At 50.2% G+C, this 17,794-nt stretch overlaps 8 protein-coding genes across 8 annotated transcripts; 2 read left to right on the top strand and 6 right to left on the bottom strand.

The window, feature by feature from the left end:
- Positions 1 to 66: 66 nt before the first annotated feature.
- Positions 67 to 638, bottom strand: N7458_007970 (uncharacterized protein; the record flags this gene model as incomplete). Its single annotated transcript, XM_056911352.1, has 3 exons — positions 67 to 150; positions 231 to 317; positions 510 to 638. 3 exons carry the CDS (start codon positions 636 to 638, stop codon positions 67 to 69), a joined length of 300 nt encoding a protein of 99 aa, XP_056764178.1.
- A 989-nt stretch (positions 639 to 1,627) lies between these two features.
- On the top strand, positions 1,628 to 2,705 carry N7458_007969 (uncharacterized protein; the record flags this gene model as incomplete). Its single annotated transcript, XM_056911351.1, has 4 exons — positions 1,628 to 2,017; positions 2,051 to 2,098; positions 2,187 to 2,390; positions 2,526 to 2,705. Coding segments are annotated over 4 exons (822 nt in total), but the record flags the coding sequence as incomplete, so codon positions are not given.
- A 1,046-nt stretch (positions 2,706 to 3,751) lies between these two features.
- On the top strand, positions 3,752 to 4,745 carry N7458_007968 (uncharacterized protein; the record flags this gene model as incomplete). The annotated part of the gene is made up of 4 exons (XM_056911350.1): positions 3,752 to 3,828; positions 3,885 to 4,009; positions 4,064 to 4,386; positions 4,449 to 4,745. The coding sequence occupies 4 exons, from the start codon at positions 3,752 to 3,754 to the stop codon at positions 4,743 to 4,745; spliced, it is 822 nt and encodes a 273-aa protein (XP_056764176.1).
- A 220-nt stretch (positions 4,746 to 4,965) lies between these two features.
- On the bottom strand, positions 4,966 to 7,857 carry N7458_007967 (M28 family metallopeptidase; the record flags this gene model as incomplete). The annotated part of the gene is made up of 1 exon (XM_056911349.1): positions 4,966 to 7,857. One exon carries the CDS (start codon positions 7,855 to 7,857, stop codon positions 4,966 to 4,968), a length of 2,892 nt encoding a protein of 963 aa, XP_056764175.1.
- A 569-nt stretch (positions 7,858 to 8,426) lies between these two features.
- N7458_007966 (putative ubiquitin ligase complex F-box protein GRR1) lies at positions 8,427 to 10,263 on the bottom strand (the record flags this gene model as incomplete). Its single annotated transcript, XM_056911348.1, has 2 exons — positions 8,427 to 8,771; positions 8,845 to 10,263. 2 exons carry the CDS (start codon positions 10,261 to 10,263, stop codon positions 8,427 to 8,429), a joined length of 1,764 nt encoding a protein of 587 aa, XP_056764174.1.
- A 933-nt stretch (positions 10,264 to 11,196) lies between these two features.
- N7458_007965 (putative AMP-binding domain protein) lies at positions 11,197 to 13,237 on the bottom strand (the record flags this gene model as incomplete). Its single annotated transcript, XM_056911347.1, has 5 exons — positions 11,197 to 11,513; positions 11,582 to 12,211; positions 12,276 to 12,722; positions 12,790 to 12,985; positions 13,094 to 13,237. The coding sequence occupies 5 exons, from the start codon at positions 13,235 to 13,237 to the stop codon at positions 11,197 to 11,199; spliced, it is 1,734 nt and encodes a 577-aa protein (XP_056764173.1).
- Positions 13,238 to 13,818: 581 nt separating this feature from the next.
- Positions 13,819 to 15,048, bottom strand: N7458_007964 (Gfo/Idh/MocA family oxidoreductase; the record flags this gene model as incomplete). Its single annotated transcript, XM_056911346.1, has 3 exons — positions 13,819 to 14,055; positions 14,123 to 14,953; positions 15,004 to 15,048. The coding sequence occupies 3 exons, from the start codon at positions 15,046 to 15,048 to the stop codon at positions 13,819 to 13,821; spliced, it is 1,113 nt and encodes a 370-aa protein (XP_056764172.1).
- Positions 15,049 to 16,366: 1,318 nt separating this feature from the next.
- N7458_007963 (60S ribosomal protein uL13) lies at positions 16,367 to 17,643 on the bottom strand. The gene is made up of 4 exons (XM_056911345.1): positions 17,519 to 17,643; positions 17,227 to 17,362; positions 16,736 to 17,051; positions 16,367 to 16,658 (listed from the first exon to the last, which is right to left on the bottom strand). Exons 1-4 carry the CDS (start codon positions 17,537 to 17,539, stop codon positions 16,520 to 16,522), a joined length of 612 nt encoding a protein of 203 aa, XP_056764171.1. The 5' UTR covers positions 17,540 to 17,643; the 3' UTR covers positions 16,367 to 16,519.
- Between the last annotated feature and the right edge of the window lie 151 nt (positions 17,644 to 17,794).

Below are 17,794 nucleotides of genomic sequence, written 5' to 3'. Positions count from 1 at the left end.
GTGCTACCTAACTAGCTAATAACGGTATCGAAGGCAAAGTCTATAGTGGGCCAAGATTCTGCCTATTCAAGCACAGAAGTTGATTCCCATACTCCAGCCGTCCAGGGAGTACGTGCCACTATTGCTATGTCCAAGGCACTGGTCGATAATCTAGAGCCACGTTAACAATTTCAATAGCTTTATAGCAAGAGCTATAGAGATAATTAGAAAAGAATATGTTGATTACATACGTCAAGGGTGCTATCATAGCACGACTGTTCATTAGGGATATTAGATGGCTTAAAAGTTCCCATCTGACCGTTGTCACCCCTCCATTCCTATAATGTAACAATTAGAGATTATTTTCGCCTAAGGAATCATGGTCTATAGTAGGAGACTGCTTACAAAAGGGTAATTTCGCCCCCAAATCCCGTTAGAACAAAAGAGCTGCAATAAGTATTAGCTCAAAAGCATCTTCAAAAAACTCTCTAGATCCGTTATCCTTCTACCCAATATATTTATTAACTTACCCAGCGGGAATATAGAAGATCAGTAGAATTGAGACAGGTTTGGGATCCGGAGTCCGAAGAGCAGTCAGCAGCGTTGGCGGTAGTAGCCAAGAGTGTCGCGACTGGCAAAAGAACTGCGAAGAACTGCATTGCTCGTGATGGAAGAATGATTTTTAAATAAAATTGCGAAGTGCGGATGCGTATTTTGTTCTGGATGGACTTGCTAGGCTGGAATTGAAGTAGCGAGTAGTGCATGTTATATAAATCGTAAGATAGACTAGGAGCGATGTGGACTTTATTACTGAAACTTGGTGTTTGGAGGTTTCCCCGATCTCCTTACGCGCGTAGTAGACCTAAACATAGGTGTCGATCCCCCTGAATCCGCCCCGTGCATAGCGACTAGAGTGCTTACTATGTAATTGTTTAAGTAGGCCGTCTCTACTGCTGAATTAGGCCTTAGTGCGTTCGTCATGGAGTGTATAGCTGGCACGGAGAACAGGATGACCTACCTTCGAGAACAGCGAAAGGAACGCGAAGGAGACCTGGAAGTAAGTAAATATCCACTAGATATCTACTAGTAGAGCGGCCCGGTGTTAACCGAATGACTAGTGGTTTAGAGGAGCGGAAGCAGAGATAAAAGGGTTAGGGGATTAGGAGGGATTTTTCGTCATATAATCTAGTTTAGCGCCTACCTATAGCGTTCTACCAGCAAATCGGGCTACCGCCTAACAGATCCGCGTATGAATCCATCATCATCAACATCATCAGCCTATTCGCTATTGGATATATAACGGTAGGATTGTGGCACAGTTTTCGTAGTTGCCGTCCCTGTCCGAAAGATACAGCATCGACCGAGGCTACGGGCGTATACGTTATTTTCGCTATTAGTCTATATTACCAGGATATACTTTCGAATATTCATCGACTGGGCAGAGAGGAACCAGAGAGACCGACGATGGCGACAACTCGGCGCTTAACCATTTTTTGGAACAAAGAGTCTCTAGGTGTCGATGCGGTCTCACCTGACATCCTGGTCGAACACTCTTAACACCCTAAATTGCCGAGGGGGGATACAATGCAGATACCTTGCCTCCTTACCTAGCCTTAGCTACAACCTCCGGCCTAAACCTGGGCCTAACATGGCTACCAGTGGCTCGGCTTACTCTGTTGACCAAGAAATCGCTGATTTCTTCCAGAAGACGACAGCCACTCGCTCCGCCTGTGACAGCTTTGCGAGGGCGCATGTTGGTGGCGACGTCGTTCCGGTACCGGTGCAGGGTGTGTGTAGCTGTACCGTCTATGCCGGAGACAATGCCGAATTCGTCGTGCAATTTCGCCTTGCGTCCCTCCAACTAAGTATGAAGATTGCGAAACTCGCTCGAAGTATCTATGGCCAGTTTGCACCTCAAGTGACCGTTTTAGGTCAGATTGGAGAAGTTACCGAGAACAAAGAAGCACTTTATATATCTGTCATAAGCCGACTACGAGGCATTAGTTACTTGGATTTGATCCTGGCGTATAACAGTCTAGTACCCGAAATCTCCCCTACGTTTTCTTTATAGCGCAAGAATATTATAAATAATATCACGAAGTATACTTACCTAGCGTTGGTATTACAAATAAACCGATTTGCTAATTATACTACGCCCTATTAGATTCTTTGCTCTTTCGTGGAAACTTCCGTAAGATATCGATTAGACGTATAGCGATAACTTACATAGTCGTTATAAAAACGACCTAGATTTATTACTTGCTTCTCTTCTAGGCCGCTTCTACCTATTAATCAGGGAGTCTCTTAACTCATTATCCGCTATATTTTCTCTTCCTATAGTACTAGTCCATAAAGACTTTGGCGTCTGTAATATTATCGTGAACGAAACGTCTTGCAATATAGTCAGGGCAGTATATTAGGCCGAAGTAGAGATTGTGCTATTTGGCTTTAACCTATTTTCTCACTAGCGACTGATAAGTAAGGTCCATCTCAAGATATGCTAGGTCCGGTATGACGATTACGTTACTTTAGAGGATATATTCTAGAGTAATTTTAGTGTGGAAGCTAGAGGACTAGATGATAACACAATCAGAGCCATCAAAGCAGCTAGAATTGTAGGACTACTACTGTCTCGTGGCTTCACAAGTCGTGTTATAAATAGGCCGGAACCAGTGCCTATTCGGGATGATGAAAGTGGAGCTTATAACATGCATGATCTGGATGGGCTGTTAATTAATCCGGCTATAAGGTTTACAGATTTAGCATAGACGATAGGCACTGCAAGTTATGGGTGGAAAGGCGGCTGTTTTTGGCACTAGAGGCTGTTATTTTCGGCGTCGATATCACAGGTCCCTATATTCTTCTTGGAAAAATGAGATTCGAAGAATTTCCAGTTATGAGGGAGCAAGTCGGTACTGGTTGACTAGACATCGTCATCGTACTACCTAACAGATGCGTTAGCTACACCATGGAGCCATTCAGGAGATTCAATCCAGCAATGTGAAGCTCTGGATGGACAATATAACTTCCAAACCGGTTGAATCATCTCAAAGCACACCGATGCTATGCGCTTAGTAAATGCAGGTATTTTCTCCAACGATTCTGTCTAGTATGCTTATATGGAGCCGCATAGCTACTACTTGATACAGACACATGCAGAAAATCTCGACTCATATCAGTATTGATATGGTTACACGGCTTTATTCTCCCTCACGCAATGCACCGCCATTAACTCCGGAAAGCCCTGGAAGTAGAAGCGCTGGCACATGCTGAGGGGAAATAACCACCTAATCACCAAGGTGAAAAAGAATGAGTCAATCCTGGAAATTGGGCGTAATATGCCGTGAAACAAAGTAGTGGTCTTAATTAGTTTGAAGCCGACAGTTGGGGTCCACATAACTAATTTAATTATTGTTAGTACTACCCAAAGGGAAAGAATTTTGTTCAGCCCGCATGACCTCTTGCCTCGTGGCAAGGAATAAAATCTTGTCAAATCGACATGGTGCTTCTATGCTGCCGATTGCTCTACATGATATACCCCGCTGACCCAGATATTCAAACTGGTCAAGATCCTCTAGATACTCTTTTGCCGAATTGCGGAACTTAACGCATGGCATGTCCATGACCTGCATTCAGGCCCATGGAAGTCGGGCATAAGAGGACAAGGAGGCCCCTTCCTCAATAGCAGTCCTCCAGATCTCTCATAACTACGAGCTAGAGGCCCATTGTTGACTAGCAAATACTACATAACCACCGCTAGCGCCTTCTGGCCATGTCGGTCTACGATCTATCCTTCTCCTTTGGCAAGCCCGGTACATACACCCTCGATCATACCGAGGGACATTACAGGTAAGTATCAAGTATTTAACAACGAAGAAAAGAAGGCTCTGATAATAGATATACAGCCAACGCATGCCAAACCGCTACTACGAATGGATTGCCAAGCGCCCCATCAAAGCAATCAAGAATCTAGCGTGTGATGCGCACGATAACATCTTCATGGTTTGGACTCCAGATAATCGCACGCTCGGTAAGTAGCCCCTTGAATATAATAGAAGGGAGCCAGTTGATTCAAATCCACAAGTGTGCAAATCACATCTTGACCCAATTTACCTCCCACTGCAGCGATTCCTCACTAAAGAAGGGGATGTCATCTGTCGAGTTCAATTCGGCCCCGTGGTGGGAGAATACTTCGTCTCGAGTGAAAAGACAGGAAAATGCCAATGGATCTCTCAACAGCTGGACAGGGATATGGTAAATGAAACTGGGCGGTTCAAGATGTGTTCGCTGGGCATTTATGACACCTACGTGGCCATTTTCGCAGATGGCTCGGCGAAATGGTCTCTCGGAGATGAATATCCAGGACTTCTTAAGATTCTCAAACGTATTCAACAAGGTGATCTCGTGGTATGCTTTAGTTCTCCCTCATCTATTTGTTCCTGAAGACTAATAGTCCGACTCGGTGTTAGTTCGTCGCTCTAAACCCCTACCGGGCGAATGAATTCTTCGTCGCCCTCGCTGATGGAATCGTGCATATCCGCGCCAGCGCACTTGTCGAGAAACACGTCCTGGACATTCTGGCTCAGTATCCTAACTTGACGGTAGTCACCAGCGATGTCATCAAGTATAATCGCACTGTATCCGGGGACCAGGGACTCCTGACAAAGTCCCGGACGAAGGATTTTGTCAAATTCATAGCTAAGAATGTGGCCGGAGGGGTGATTTCGTCTGCGGTGGCTGCTACCTTTTCCTGCACTGTGATGTGAATACGTCAAGGGTTTATGATGGAAATTCAATGATAGTATCAGCAGGAATGCAAGATCAATACCATTACCGAAACAAATTGGGATTATGGTGCTATGGGCATGATACTGCATACACAGGATTCATCAGACAGCCACCGGACTTGAAAAGGAGTAAAGAAGACTATAACGCCCCCAAAACAAAACTGACCGAAAGCACAATCCATGGTCCATGGAAAGCATCTCACTGGATGGTCTTCTGCTCCCAAGCACCAGATCCATCCTGCACAAGTTCAAACTCCCGGTACCCCTCAACCAAGCCGTCTGCCAATTTGGTTAGGGCGACCCAAGCAGGAATGTATTGCCTGGCTTCAGTTAGGGCCGGAATGAGATCAGGGCTATTGTCATCGCTCCACAGACACGAGACACGACCCTTGATAGAGCCATGTTCATTGAATTCGACGTCCACCGTCCACGAGCCATCCCACGTACGACTCCAGAGGCGGATCTCTTTCATTCCATCCGAAGATGGCTTGATAAACCGCTTATCGGGCGCAGAGGATCCGACAACACTGAATGTTTTGATGGGGTGACTTTCCAGGGTGATACGACAAGCGCGGGTATTCAGACCTGAGACTTCGAAGCGGACCGAGCGAGTGCTGCTCTCGAGATGAGAGATGCTATACGAGACCCAATCTACCGATGGACCAGTGGAGGCGTTTTTGCTATGGACAACGTGTGGTTCGGCTCCAGGCCAGGAACACTGCAAGAGCTTGCCGTGTCTGACAACGGTCTTGCACTCTGTGTTGCCCTCTGCATTGGGTAGACCACGAACAACGTCTTCAACGAAGGGGCTGACACCGGCGAGATAAGCGGTAGAGTTACCCCTGTCCAGGTCGACCTGCTGCGAGAAATAGAGCTTCACGCGGTTGGAGTCAGAGAAGGGAAAGGCAACCAAGTTGTAAATGAGAGTGCCAATGAGGACCAAGAACAGGAAGATTGGGATGTGGTAGGTGAAACGGTGGATGTAGGGCAAGATCGGCATGAGGATCAGTGTGATGAAAAGCGCCATGAGCAGGTACACGACCAGAGTGGGATCGCCGTCCTGGCCCGTTTGGTAAAGAGCGCTGGTCATGATCAGAGCCAGAGGGGCCAGCATGGTGATATTAATCGGAACGGTGAGAAGGAGCTGGAATACCCAGGTCCAGCTGGGCATCGATGCACTCCATGCTTGCTCATTTCCATACACGTTTGGATCTTGCTCTTCCTCCTCATCAATAGCTGTTGAGTAGTCACCAGGAACGTTGACGTAGTTTGCGAAGGTCGTACGTTGACCACGCAGCAGCGATGTCGACTCGGTTGGCTCCTCTTCGGCTGCTTCGTCGTTTTCGTTGTCATCGCCCGTACCAAGTCGGCTGCCGTAGCTGCTGGGCTGTCGCGAGTCTTGAGCCAATTGACCGACATACTCGGACTTTCTTGGAAGGGAGAAGAGTTCAAGGTAGGAAATCCATGTGGCCAGGAAGATACCCGCAAAGTAAAACAGTGTGAAATAGCCACCACCCATTTGATGCTCATTCTCCAGGACAGTGGCGAGGACCAACACCGCCCAGGAGATAACAAACATCCACGTGTAAGTATACACCCTGTGGAAAGCGGATGGGCGCGCAAAATCAGCGACGCAAGACACAAACCAAGATAAGAAGATCCATGCGGAGATCATCATGCTCCACACGGCATAGGAACTGCTGTGAACAATGTACGGATTGACCTTTGCCAGCATATAAGCAAACCCGACAATAACAGCGGTAGGAATCACAATCAAAAACGGGAACCGGAAGAATCCCCGAAGACCCTGAAGCGGGACCTTCTCATCGCTCGTCTCCAAATGCACCGAGGAGCGGAACAAATACATCTTATCTGCCTGCGACAGGGCAATGCTGGTTACCAGCAGAGTCAACGGCGCCACAATCAGCAAGGTGACAGATAGCGCGAAAAGAGTATGCAACTGGAAGACAGCGAATGCGCTGCCGAAAAGATCGAACCAGACAGCCTTTGTACCTTGACCATTGGGTACATTGCCATCATCTCGAGCACGGCCATCGAACCGGTCAGTATCGTCAGAGACCAGATCCTCGGTGGTCGTAACAGCTGCAGAGAGCATATGCCATAGAGAATCCATGCTGGTGTGTCGGGCATCATCCTGATCGGTGTGATACCGAGCGCGCGGCTCGTAAAAGGCAACATCTAGTCCCCGGAGCCCCATCTCACCGTCAAAGACGATATAGTCTGTCTGACTACCGACAAGTTCAAACCCATTTGCGCTGACGATAGATCCAAAGGGGTGCTTGGATTTCGCATACGCCTGGGTGACCTCTGTATCGGTACTGCGGAACAGAGTGGCCCGACCGCCAGCACCGGCGCCTTCCAGGTTGAGGAATGTATGGGCGAACTTGGCCATCGGGTGCTGGCTGTACGCACGGGCACCATTCAGGTAGTCCTCCTCGCCGTTGTTGAACAACACCACCAAGCCGCGGCGCGGCGCATGGCCCGGCGAGAGGAAGTATTCGACAAGCTGCAGACATGTCACGACACCGACACCATCGTCCGTAGCTCCAAATCCAGTCGACACGCTGTCGTAGTGCGCGTTGACCAGCACTCCGCCCTTACCGGTGGGCGACTTCCCAGGAGTCTCCCACCAATTCTCCTTCGTATCTTCCCAACCGCGGATGTAGACCAGGATATTGGTACCCTCAAAGTACACGCCACTCCGTTGGTCGAAGAATGTCAGGTTCGATGTGAGATCATCGAAAACGAAGACCTCGGGCTTTTCCTCGTTCGGCTGGTAAGCTTCGGCGGGTGGGGCGGATCGCTGGATCGCGTCGATGCGCTCGAGGAGCCACGCGCGAACATGATCATTTTCATGCGAGTTGTACGGGTGATAGCCTCTGGTGAGTGACTGAAGGTCCTGCCATGCCTCGGTCAGGTTCAATCCTTCAGGGCTGGTCCGAGGTGCGGCGGGGACGTTCAGGTGGATGACAAGGATAGGGATGATCAGGGCGAGAAACACCGCAGTGGTGATGATGGTTACCGGCCACGGCGTAAAGGCCAGAGGATTTCTGGCCCTGGGAGGAGCCATCGCCGGAGGAGGTTGAGTGGACTACGCGGTCAAGGGAGAGGGCGTGGATGTGAGGTTGGAGAAGAGGAAGCGGAGTGCGGGGGCAGCTCTCGGAGTTTATGGCGATTTTACGCTAAAGTTCCAAGGTTGCAACGAGGTTGCACGACTCCAGCCCCCCCTGCATCGATCGCAAGGTCGAATTTTGAAGTAGGCTACGAACTACGAACTCTTCTCTGAATGTGCATAAATGCAATGGAATTCAAAAATACCCAAGTAGATAAGGCATGGAATAAAGGCCATTAGGCCGTGATCGCTACCACACAATGCATTTCCCAGAATAACAGACAGCGGAGGGTGGAGGGTAATTTCGCTCATATGGGATAGAAATATGACAAGGTTGCTCGTGTTCCTGACTCCAAGGCCTGCGAAAACAGAGCCAAAAACGGACAGTCAAAACAAAAGCAGGGGATGCAAATCGAGGGAGGGCCTGCTGTTTACATCGACAGAGACAACAAGAAACGAAAAAAAGCAGCTGTTGATAGGATGGTGTACCAAAAACAAGAAGGAAGATAGCGGAAGTGGGTATCGTATCATTGAGGAGGGACATCAGGGACGTCCATGTATTCTTCGTCGTTGATGCCGGTGGCGTGCATCAGACCGGTCATCTGGCCCTCGTCTTCGTCCAGTTCGTCATCATCGTCGTACATGGTGGCTTCGGTTTCTTCGGGATGAGACGTCAGTTCTCGATTGAGGTACTCGCGAAGCCGAGTCACGCCTTCGCCGCTGAACACACAAAACACATCTCTTTGTTGTTGAGTGAACTCTGGTGGGGCTTCACGACAGAAAGCCGTGAGGTCCTCTTGAAGGAATGCTTGCACACCAGTCAAGCTCAAGTGCGTGAGGCGTGGGCAGTTATTGATCAGAGGACGGATTCCCTGAGCAAGTATTGTCAGTATCGAGTATAGAAAGCAGAACTATGCAGAGTGACGGAATAGGAGTGGATCGTACCTTCATGTCCAGGCCGACACAGTAACTGAGATGGACCCGCTCTAGGTTGCTGACCATCGGGTGATTGGCTCTGGGAGGGTGGGCCAGAGCCAGGATGCTTTGGTTTGTGATAGCCTGGCATTTGACCAGACCGATACGGCGGAGTTTCGGCAAAGTAGCCAGTTGCTGCACACTGAGATCGGTCAAGCGGTTGCAGCAAGCCAGGTCGATGTAGCGAATGCGATTACAAGACTTGATCAGCTGAATGACCGCGCCGTCAGTAATGTTTGAGCAATGGCCCAGATGAACGTAGTGGAGGTTTTTCCCCAGCTTGCAAATGGCAGACACCGAGCGATCTGTGATGAAGCGGCACTTGGCCAACACCAGGTTTCGGAGACGAGGAGCAGCGTTCACGATTCGCTCCACAGCGTCGTCTTTGACATTTTCGCATGCCGTCAAATCGAGAATGCGCAAGCTGTCGAATGTCATTCGCTCGGGCAGATTCAGGAATGCCGAGTCATTGATCTCCGAGCAGTGTGCAAGCCGCAGCTCTCGCAGGTGACGTAGGGTGGTGAGCAAGGCCGTGACTGACGGGCTGGTCACCAACTTGCAGTCATGCAAGTCAATCTCCAGGATTGCCGGACAATTTTCTGCAAATGACACAATTGACCGGTCGGTCACGTTGGACACGCCATTCAGTTTTAGTCTTTTGATTTGACGACAATTCTGCGACACGACCAGCAGCGAGTCATCTGTGACCTTGGAGCATCCTGTGATATTCAAGCCTTGCAGGCGCGGGCAATTCCTCGCTACCGCGAAAAGCGTGTGATCGGTCAAGGATCGGAGGTCGGAAACATCCAGCGCTTGTAGATGTCGGTTGCCCTCCACCAGATCGGACACGCCTTTATCCGTCAGTTTCGAGCAGTTTGTCAATGTCAACCGCTCCACGCGCTTGCATTGTGTGAAAGGGACGACCGTGCCATCACTGACATCCTCGGTCAGAGCGGACAGGTTGAGCCGCTTAATGAGATCCGCGTAGGCGAAGAGGCTATCGGGCTTCCCCACAGATGACGCAACGCTCTTCAGGTTGTCCCAGTTGTTGCACGACGGGCGATGCCATAGAATTCCAACGCTATTTGCAGCCCAGTTTCGACACACCAACATGCAGTTCAGCATGTCCATGGGCGACGCGAGTTTGGAGAAGATGGCAATCAAGATCTCGGGAGGGAGGCGGCCGATCGGTGGTACTGGGGCAGATCGACTCGCGTGCACGTGGAGGTCGCGGAAAGTAGCGACGCCAATCGACGACTGCGAGTCGTTGGCTTGAGCCATGAAGAAATCGGTATCATCGTCCGCAGCGCGTTCCGGTGACGTCGAAGACGAGGTTTCGGAGGGTGCTTCGCTCGAGAGTCGAGCGGAAGGGCGAGGGCGAGGAGGCATCTTGGCCGGTAGGGAGAGGTCGGTACTCGAAGTCCAATTCGATTTTCTTTTCGGGTCGTCGTAAGGGTGAAATCTCATTACTTCGTAAATGGTGGTGGTTGCATGGGCGGGTGTGTGTGTGGTGTTTGTGTGGTGAAGCGAAGACTGAACTAGAGTGGTTCTGGATCTTCAAAGGCTCGATCGGGCAGGATGCGGGCCGGCAGTGAGCAGCCAGTCCTCTGAATTCGATCGAGTACTCGGGCAGTCTGGTTGTAAAGGATGCGATGAGATTGGGGGTGTGGTTTATCGAGTGATGTGATGGGGTAGGAGGTGACGCGAGTGTAGCCTGAGAGCTGAGCACTGTAGCGCTTAGACGTTGTGGATATGACGATGGTTTGGAGGGTTCCAGGTGTGAGGAAGGATGGGCGTCGCAAAGTCAGAGAAGTGAGAACCGGTCAACGCATGGCCTGCAAGCCCCTTGTAAATCCCAAGGGGGGAAGTTGAATGCAGGGCGAGTGTGCGTAAAAGGAACGCAGGCGGCAATGGAGGGGGTGAGGCAAATGGGGCCGGTCTCACAGGCGCGGAGGGCGCCAAGCAAAGGTGCTTATCGACGTGATAAGATGGCGGAGGGGGAGAGACGGGGGCGAAATGATTAGAAATTCAGGAGAAACTGAAGACGACGAAGGAAGAGGGTGTCTTTTGTCCATTTGCTACGGTACTTGGGTACTTTGCATGGATGCTTACTACTGCAGTATACGACCTACTCCGTCCAGAGGCCCGACTCGAAGGCCGCCCGCTTGATGTGGTCCCGTGCCGTTGCAGCTGATGATGACGATCCTCGGACTGGACTCACCGATCAGCCTCACGACCCTCCTGGTCTTCTCTTACATCCCAACCACGACAAATAGCAGATAAAAAGAATGAATGGCTCTATAACTCTGGGCTTCTTATATATCAGTTCCCTACATTCCGCTCGGCTCCTTTCACCCACTCGCGCAACACGTTCTTTCGAATCTTGCCCGTGCTGGTCTTGGGGAGCTCCGCCACCACTTCGACCTCACGTGGAATCATGAACTTGCTGATCCCGCTGGAATTTCGAGCCCAGTTGATCACGTCGGTACCTTTTAGACTCTTGCCTTCTTTGACCGTGATGAATGCCTTTGGTCGTTCTCCCCAGTGGCTGTCGGGAACGGATACAACGCCGGCCTCCAGGATGTCGGGATGGGTGGCGAGCATCGACTCCAATGCGACAGAAGAAATATTTTCACCACCTAGATATGCCGTTAGTGAACAACGCACAAACAAAAGCAAACCAGTCAATAGTCGAAGGACCACTTACCACTGATGATAATATCCTTGGAGCGATCGAGAATCTGAACTGCACCGTCGGGGTGCCAGACAGCCAGATCCCCCGAGTGCAACACCCCACCGGCAAAGAGCTTCCGAGTCGCCTCTGGGTCCTTATAGTATCCCTTGGCACAGATATTGCCGAAGAAGACAATTTCACCAATCTCTTTGCCATCTCGCTTGACATTGGTGATCGTGTCCTCGGGCAACTCGGTCTTTATGACCCGTACCGGCAGACTGGTGATGAAGCCATGGCCCTGCCGGGCCATCTTCTGGTACTTCTCTTTCAATGGGATAGTATCCCACTCTGGGAGATAGTAGCCCTTGGTGATCGGTCCATAGGTCTCAGTCATGCCGTAGACGTGAACCGGGTGGAGGTTCAGGTTGGTCATTTGCTCGAAGAGGTGAGGGGTGGGTGGGCTAGCTGCCACAGTAACACGAACCGGCTCGGGAAGCCGTTCGGCTTCTTTCGCATTGCACAGAAGAGTGTTAACTGTCGGCGCTGCGTTGAAGTGACTGATATGCTCTTCTTTCAGTAGCCGCCAGATCTCGGGGTAGTCGATCTTGCGGAGACAGTAGTGGGTGCCACGAACGGCGGTAATAGCCCACGGGAAGGTCCATCCTGTGAACCGGATCAGTTGTTTGAGCTTTCGTTTAGAAATAGTTTGCGGAATAACATCACGAACCCATTGCATGGAACATAGGCAATGTCCACAGATACTTAGCCCGTCCACGGTGGGAATTCAAACCAGACTCAATGACATTACCCAAAGCAGCCAAGTAACAACCTCGATGGGTATACTCAACACCCTTAGGTCTGGCGGTAGTGCCGCTGGTATATGCCAGTGCAATTAGAGATTCTTCATCGGCAGCTTGAGCTTCGAGGCCTGCCCAGCCATGCCCTCCAGTCTCCGAATCGTGTCTCAAGCCTTCTAGCACTGCATCGTCAAAGGGACCCGACAATTCGCCTTCAGTAGCATCGGTATCAGTATCCACAATAATGGGAACCTGAGGATGTTGTGACCGATAGAGTTCGAGGAGGGGGGCAAATTCTTGGTCCACAATGATCACGTCTGCATCGCCGTGATCAAAGATGTACGTGATATCTTCTTTTTTGAGGCGGTAGTTGACAGCTGTTTTCGTCAAGTCGTATTAACCAGCATGCTCGTCTCACCAAAAATTGTTTATGGGAGAACTTACCGACGTTGATAGCACCGGCCGCGGCAATTCCAAAAATCGACTCCAAAAAGGCCGGAGTATTGGGGCAAAGAATGCCAACTCTTCGGAAGCCCTTCTTTTTCAAGAAATAAGCCAAGCCGCGTGCACGGTCTGCGGTCTCGCTGTATGTTCGGTGAAGGATCTTATTGTTTGCGGTGACGTGGTAAATTGCCTCGGCCTGTAATATTGCTGCTTGGTCAGAGGATTGCTTTCAATAGCGTGCCTAAGATAGAGCAAGACGCGTTCCAAAAGAGAATTTCCTCAGTATAAATATTGATTCACCTACATTGGGTTCAACTGCGGCCGCTCGAGGAAGGAAAAATGTCGGCGAAAGCGTGTGGTGGTTGATGCGATGCTCAAACGGGGCTGGTGCTGGAGACCCTGTGAAATGGGCCAGCAGGCCCGATAGCCGGGACGTGACACCGGACATTATGAGCTTTGTCGCGTCTAGGGATCGATGCAAAATACAATGATGTTCTTGCACGACCGAATGACTCTGCACCTCAACTTGACCGGAACAAGGAACAGGGGAACTCTGCAAAAGTAAAGTCGATTCAGCATATTGGAGAAATGCGGGGAAACCGTCCGTTAGTCAGGCGGGAAACCTCGGGGCCGCTGCTATTGCGGGCCGATCATTTCCACAGGGCGGGTATTCGGGACTAAGACTAGGACCGCTGGAAATGTACGGGTTTGTTCCATCTTATGATCCAAACGACAACAGTGACCTTTTAGCATTGTGTTTAGGGTCGCGGTATGGGCTAAAGCAAGGATTACCAGATCGATAATAAGGCAGATATCTACTCAACTCTTGTTGCTGGAACCCAATCTGGGTCTTAGTCACGAATGTCTTCCTGTCGGACGCATGGAACGGATCGATATACCGGAGATCCGAGGTTATATAGTCCGGATAGAAGGAGGAATTTCGGTATAGCAAAAGTCTTGATGGTTGGAATGGTTATCTTCAATTGAAATTTCATAGACGATTTAGATACGAAAAGTGTTGTGGCACGGCTAGTTCCCGCTCCAGCATTTGTACATCATATCATAGATCTCAAGATCCTTCTTGGCATCTTGGACAGTTGTCTTGATAGTTTTGCCGTGCACAAATGCTTCATACATTTCCTGAAGCTCGGCTGTATAAGCATCCTCATACGAAGACAGGATAGTCCGCCGCTGAATCTCGCCATGCTCATTCGGCTCCTCCACTTCCACATAAATGGGTAGCCCTTTGACGTAGGGACTGTCATACTGTAAGAGACATGTCAGTCTCTCCTTTCCACTGATAAAATCAGGATAAAACATGAACATCATTTACCTTGATCGTCACTCTCTTGTTAGCTCCATACACGGCAATATGGGCGTCAAATACCGGAACACCGTCAATACCACTCTCATAAGTGGTTGAATAAGTAGAGCCATCTTGGTTGCGGAAGGTCATGATTGCGCTGTAGAAGGGATCGTTCGCAGACACGCCAACGACTTGTTCGGGAAACCCAAGGACTTCACGCATAAGGGAGATATCGTGGGACCCCAGGCCACCAAGGAAGCGGCAAAATTTGCGCTTTTCATCTGTGATCTCCTGGTTTGGGAAAGCCTCTGCATACAGGGCTTCCAAGCTTGCGTTGCGCTCTTCTGCTGCCCCGGCGGGATAATCAGAATTTTTGACCTGGAATGTACCACTCTGAGTGACGAACTGCGCATTCGGTCCGCTAAAGTCGCGGACTCGCGCGTACAGAATTTGTGGAATACTTGCAATCTCTCGCTTGAAAGCTTGCAAGAAGCTGGGGGCATAGCGGCGCATATAGCCCACGAAGACCCGCGCACCCCCAGGTGCATTGCTCTCAGCGTTGATGATCGATTGCATCGAGGGTAGGGACAGAGAGACCGGCTTCTCAACAAAGACATTCTTGCCCGCCTTGAGGCTCGCAATGGCTAGTGGGGCATGGCTTTCATCTGAGGTGAGGATGAAGACTGTGTCCACGTTGGGGTTATCAATCACCTCTTGCGGGGTGGTAGTCTTGTGCGGGACATTGAACTTGATCGCGCAGTGATCTACCGTGGTGGGCGATAGATCACAGATAGATTCAATCTTAAACAAGTGCGAGAGAAGCAAAAGGCAAGGTCCATGGCAGACTTGGAAGACCTCCTAGGGTGTCTATTAGCCACACGTCCGAGATTCAGGGAGAGGTTTCGTACACCAGCGCCAATGATACCAAGGCCGATTCTTCGAGGGGAAGACATGTTGTTAGAGTTACCTAGTTACTGAATGAGGAACCCAATTGGAATGAAACTGCGATATTCTTGCTCATAGGGTTAAACGCTGGGTGACCTGATTGCAGTTGGATGTTGGAAGTGGGTCTCATGGACTGAACATCCCACCATGCGGGGACCATTCTGCTCCGAAACCCTCATCTCTCACACATACAACGCTTTCCAACAACGTATACTCCCGCAAGCCTCATACGCATGTAGAATGAGTTCAATATGGGGAGTCATCTAGCCTTTAGTAAGGTTGGCTACGCTGATTATATTTACTTCCAGAATCTTTCGTAAATGCGAATAGATTATCGACCAGTTCAATGATCGAGCATGCCACAACAGAATACCACAAGCTCCCGCTCACCGAGCGCGTTTGTAAGCTGCACTAAAGCCCAAAAATATGCTGAACTACCTGACTACAGGGCGGCATATTGATTATTCACTTCATCAACCTTAGGCCTCATTCCTTTGGATGTCGAATGTCACAGGCGTAGGCCCTAATCAGCAGGCCAGGGATGACTATAACCTACCTAAGCTCTCATTTGATTCATTGCCCATGATGGTAAACGACTTAGCATTTGGTTTGGTCAGATTAAAGTGACGATGATAAATTCTACGTTGATGATGGTATACCTGCCCGGTACCAATCCGGGGTAGGGACATCGCCTTCAAGTTCGCTGGACTTGATGCGGGTGATGGCTCCAAAGATATATATGGAGAAAATGCGCGTACTGCGGGATGGAATAGAAATGCAGCTGATCGAGGAAAAAGGGTTGATATAATACTGAAAGGCGAATTCCAGTGGAACTAGTATGTGAGAGCATCGTTAGGTCTTGGGGCTGAAGATCCAGATGATGGACTTTGTGGAGAAGGGTTCTGTAATCAGGTCCTAACTCTCGACAACTCCAACTGATAACCTTCGATAAGCCACCAGCTTTGGTGATACGAATGCGAGATAGCGTCGCAGGGACCTTGTAGCAAATTGCCAAGCTAATCCAGCATGTACATACTAGTATACGGGGGAACTGAAGAAAAGAGGGACGCGCAAGGTAGAAGAAGAAAAATAAAACCTGCATCGTCATAAGATCATGTTGAAACTCTTTGGTGAACTCTTGAAAATTTGTTTTGGATTAAACCGCCACGGCGCGAGACAACAGCCAGCTATTTTAGACAACCTTTCATCCCGCGACTCCGTTTTTTCTGCTTTTGAGAATTTCCGAAGAAACCCAGTAAGTCCCCCGCCAGATCACCGTTCCCGACCCATGTCCGTCACGACCCAGTCAAGGGCAGTGGTATTCACGAGAAAGGAAGACAAGATAACACAGACGGGGGGTCCAGGCCCAATAGAAAAAGGTCGATCTCGGCTTGCCGTTCAAGTTCGCTGCAACAAAACCGTTCGCGATCCCAACCCAGGTCCGTCACTCACAACAACCGGCCGCTCTTTATGAGGTATCTAGTAGCCGAGCTGAGCGAGCTGGCTCTTGGTCTTGCTGTCAACATTCGCACCCTGCTCCGCCTTGGCAAGGTTACGGCGAGCGGCCTTCTTGCGCTCGTAGTAAGCCTTGCTCTTAACCTTCCGACGCTCCTCAAGGCTGTAAAATGGTGTATTAGTATCATCTCAAGTCATGGTGATAGGGACCATTCCGAATAGGATGTGGTGGAATGTAACGTACCGAGAAACGACATCCTGGTACTTCCAGCCAACCTCGTGGCTGAGACGGCCGACGGTGCAGTACTTGCGGCCGGGGCGCAGACGCAGGACACGGAGGGCCTGGGGAACGACAACGCGCTTCTTCTTGTCGTAGGGAGGGGGACACCCTCGAAGACCTTCAGGCGCTCCATAGCGGCAGCACCGCGGGCAGTCTTGTGGGGGATCATGCCGCGGACAGCCTTGTAGAAGATGCGGGAGGGAGCGCGGAAGTGGAAGGGACCACCGCGAGTGGGGTTGAAACGGGTCATCTTGCGGAGGTAGGCGTGGTACTTCACTGTATGTCGACGAAAAGAGTCCAAGTTAGCTTTTGTGTTCGCCACATATTGTCGTGGGTATAATCCTCCAAGATCCTGTGTCGCAAAATTCGAGAAATGTCCTCCCCTTCTTCCTTCGCAATCCTTTTCGACAACCGCATACAACAAAAGAAATCGGGAGAGGGCTGAACGTACGCTTCGCGCGGAAGAACTCGCCGGAGATGTTGAGGGCCTCACATCTCACAACGACGATCTTCTGGCCGTTGAGCAGCTGCTTGGCGACAGTGCTGGCCAGGCGACCAAGGAGGTGTCCTTTGCCGTCGATGACGACCTATATTCCAGAAACAATCAGTCAGCAATCACTGTCTTTCCGGATGTTCCAAGCCAAAGTTGAAGATGTTGAAGATTTGAGGTTTTGAGGGTTGAGAGGTGGCGGGCGAGATCGAGGGCATGGTATGCAAAGCGCTGGGGATATCAGGGAACGCACCACTGGTTCGAAAGAGGACATCCTGCTCTGTCACCTTTGTGGAAAGGAAGGTTGGATGGTTGTCGGCGGTTGTTGTCGTTGGAGTCAAGTTCAACGCACACAACGAAGTCGGATGGATCGCAGGCGAAGGGGGTTAAGCGAGCCCCGACTGCACCGCTGTGTGTGGATTAGCGGGTGAGGGCCGCAGCCCTAAGACCAGCCAATCATGGGACCTGAAGATCACGTGTGGGCAGATACCGGGTCCCGCCTGCCGCCGAAAGCGCTGATTATGTCATC

The sequence above is a fragment of the Penicillium daleae genome, assembly GCF_028827525.1.
Source record: "Penicillium daleae strain IBT 16125 chromosome Unknown utg000007l_segment0_segment0, whole genome shotgun sequence".
Taxonomy (NCBI): Eukaryota; Fungi; Ascomycota; class Eurotiomycetes; order Eurotiales; family Aspergillaceae; genus Penicillium; species Penicillium daleae.
Note: the sequence above shows the minus strand (reverse complement) of the source record. Positions and strands in the feature narration are given on the sequence as shown.

Coding starts and splice junctions, on each gene's coding strand:
- N7458_007963 (XM_056911345.1), bottom strand. CDS start 17,539: ATGTCCTCTTTCGAACCAGTG. Junction 17,363..17,518: donor TGTCCTCTTTCGAACCAGTG/GTGCGTTCCCTG, acceptor TCTGGAATATAG/GTCGTCATCGACGGCAAAGG. Junction 16,659..16,735: donor AGGATGTCGTTTCTCGGTAC/GTTACATTCCAC, acceptor ACCATTTTACAG/CCTTGAGGAGCGTCGGAAGG.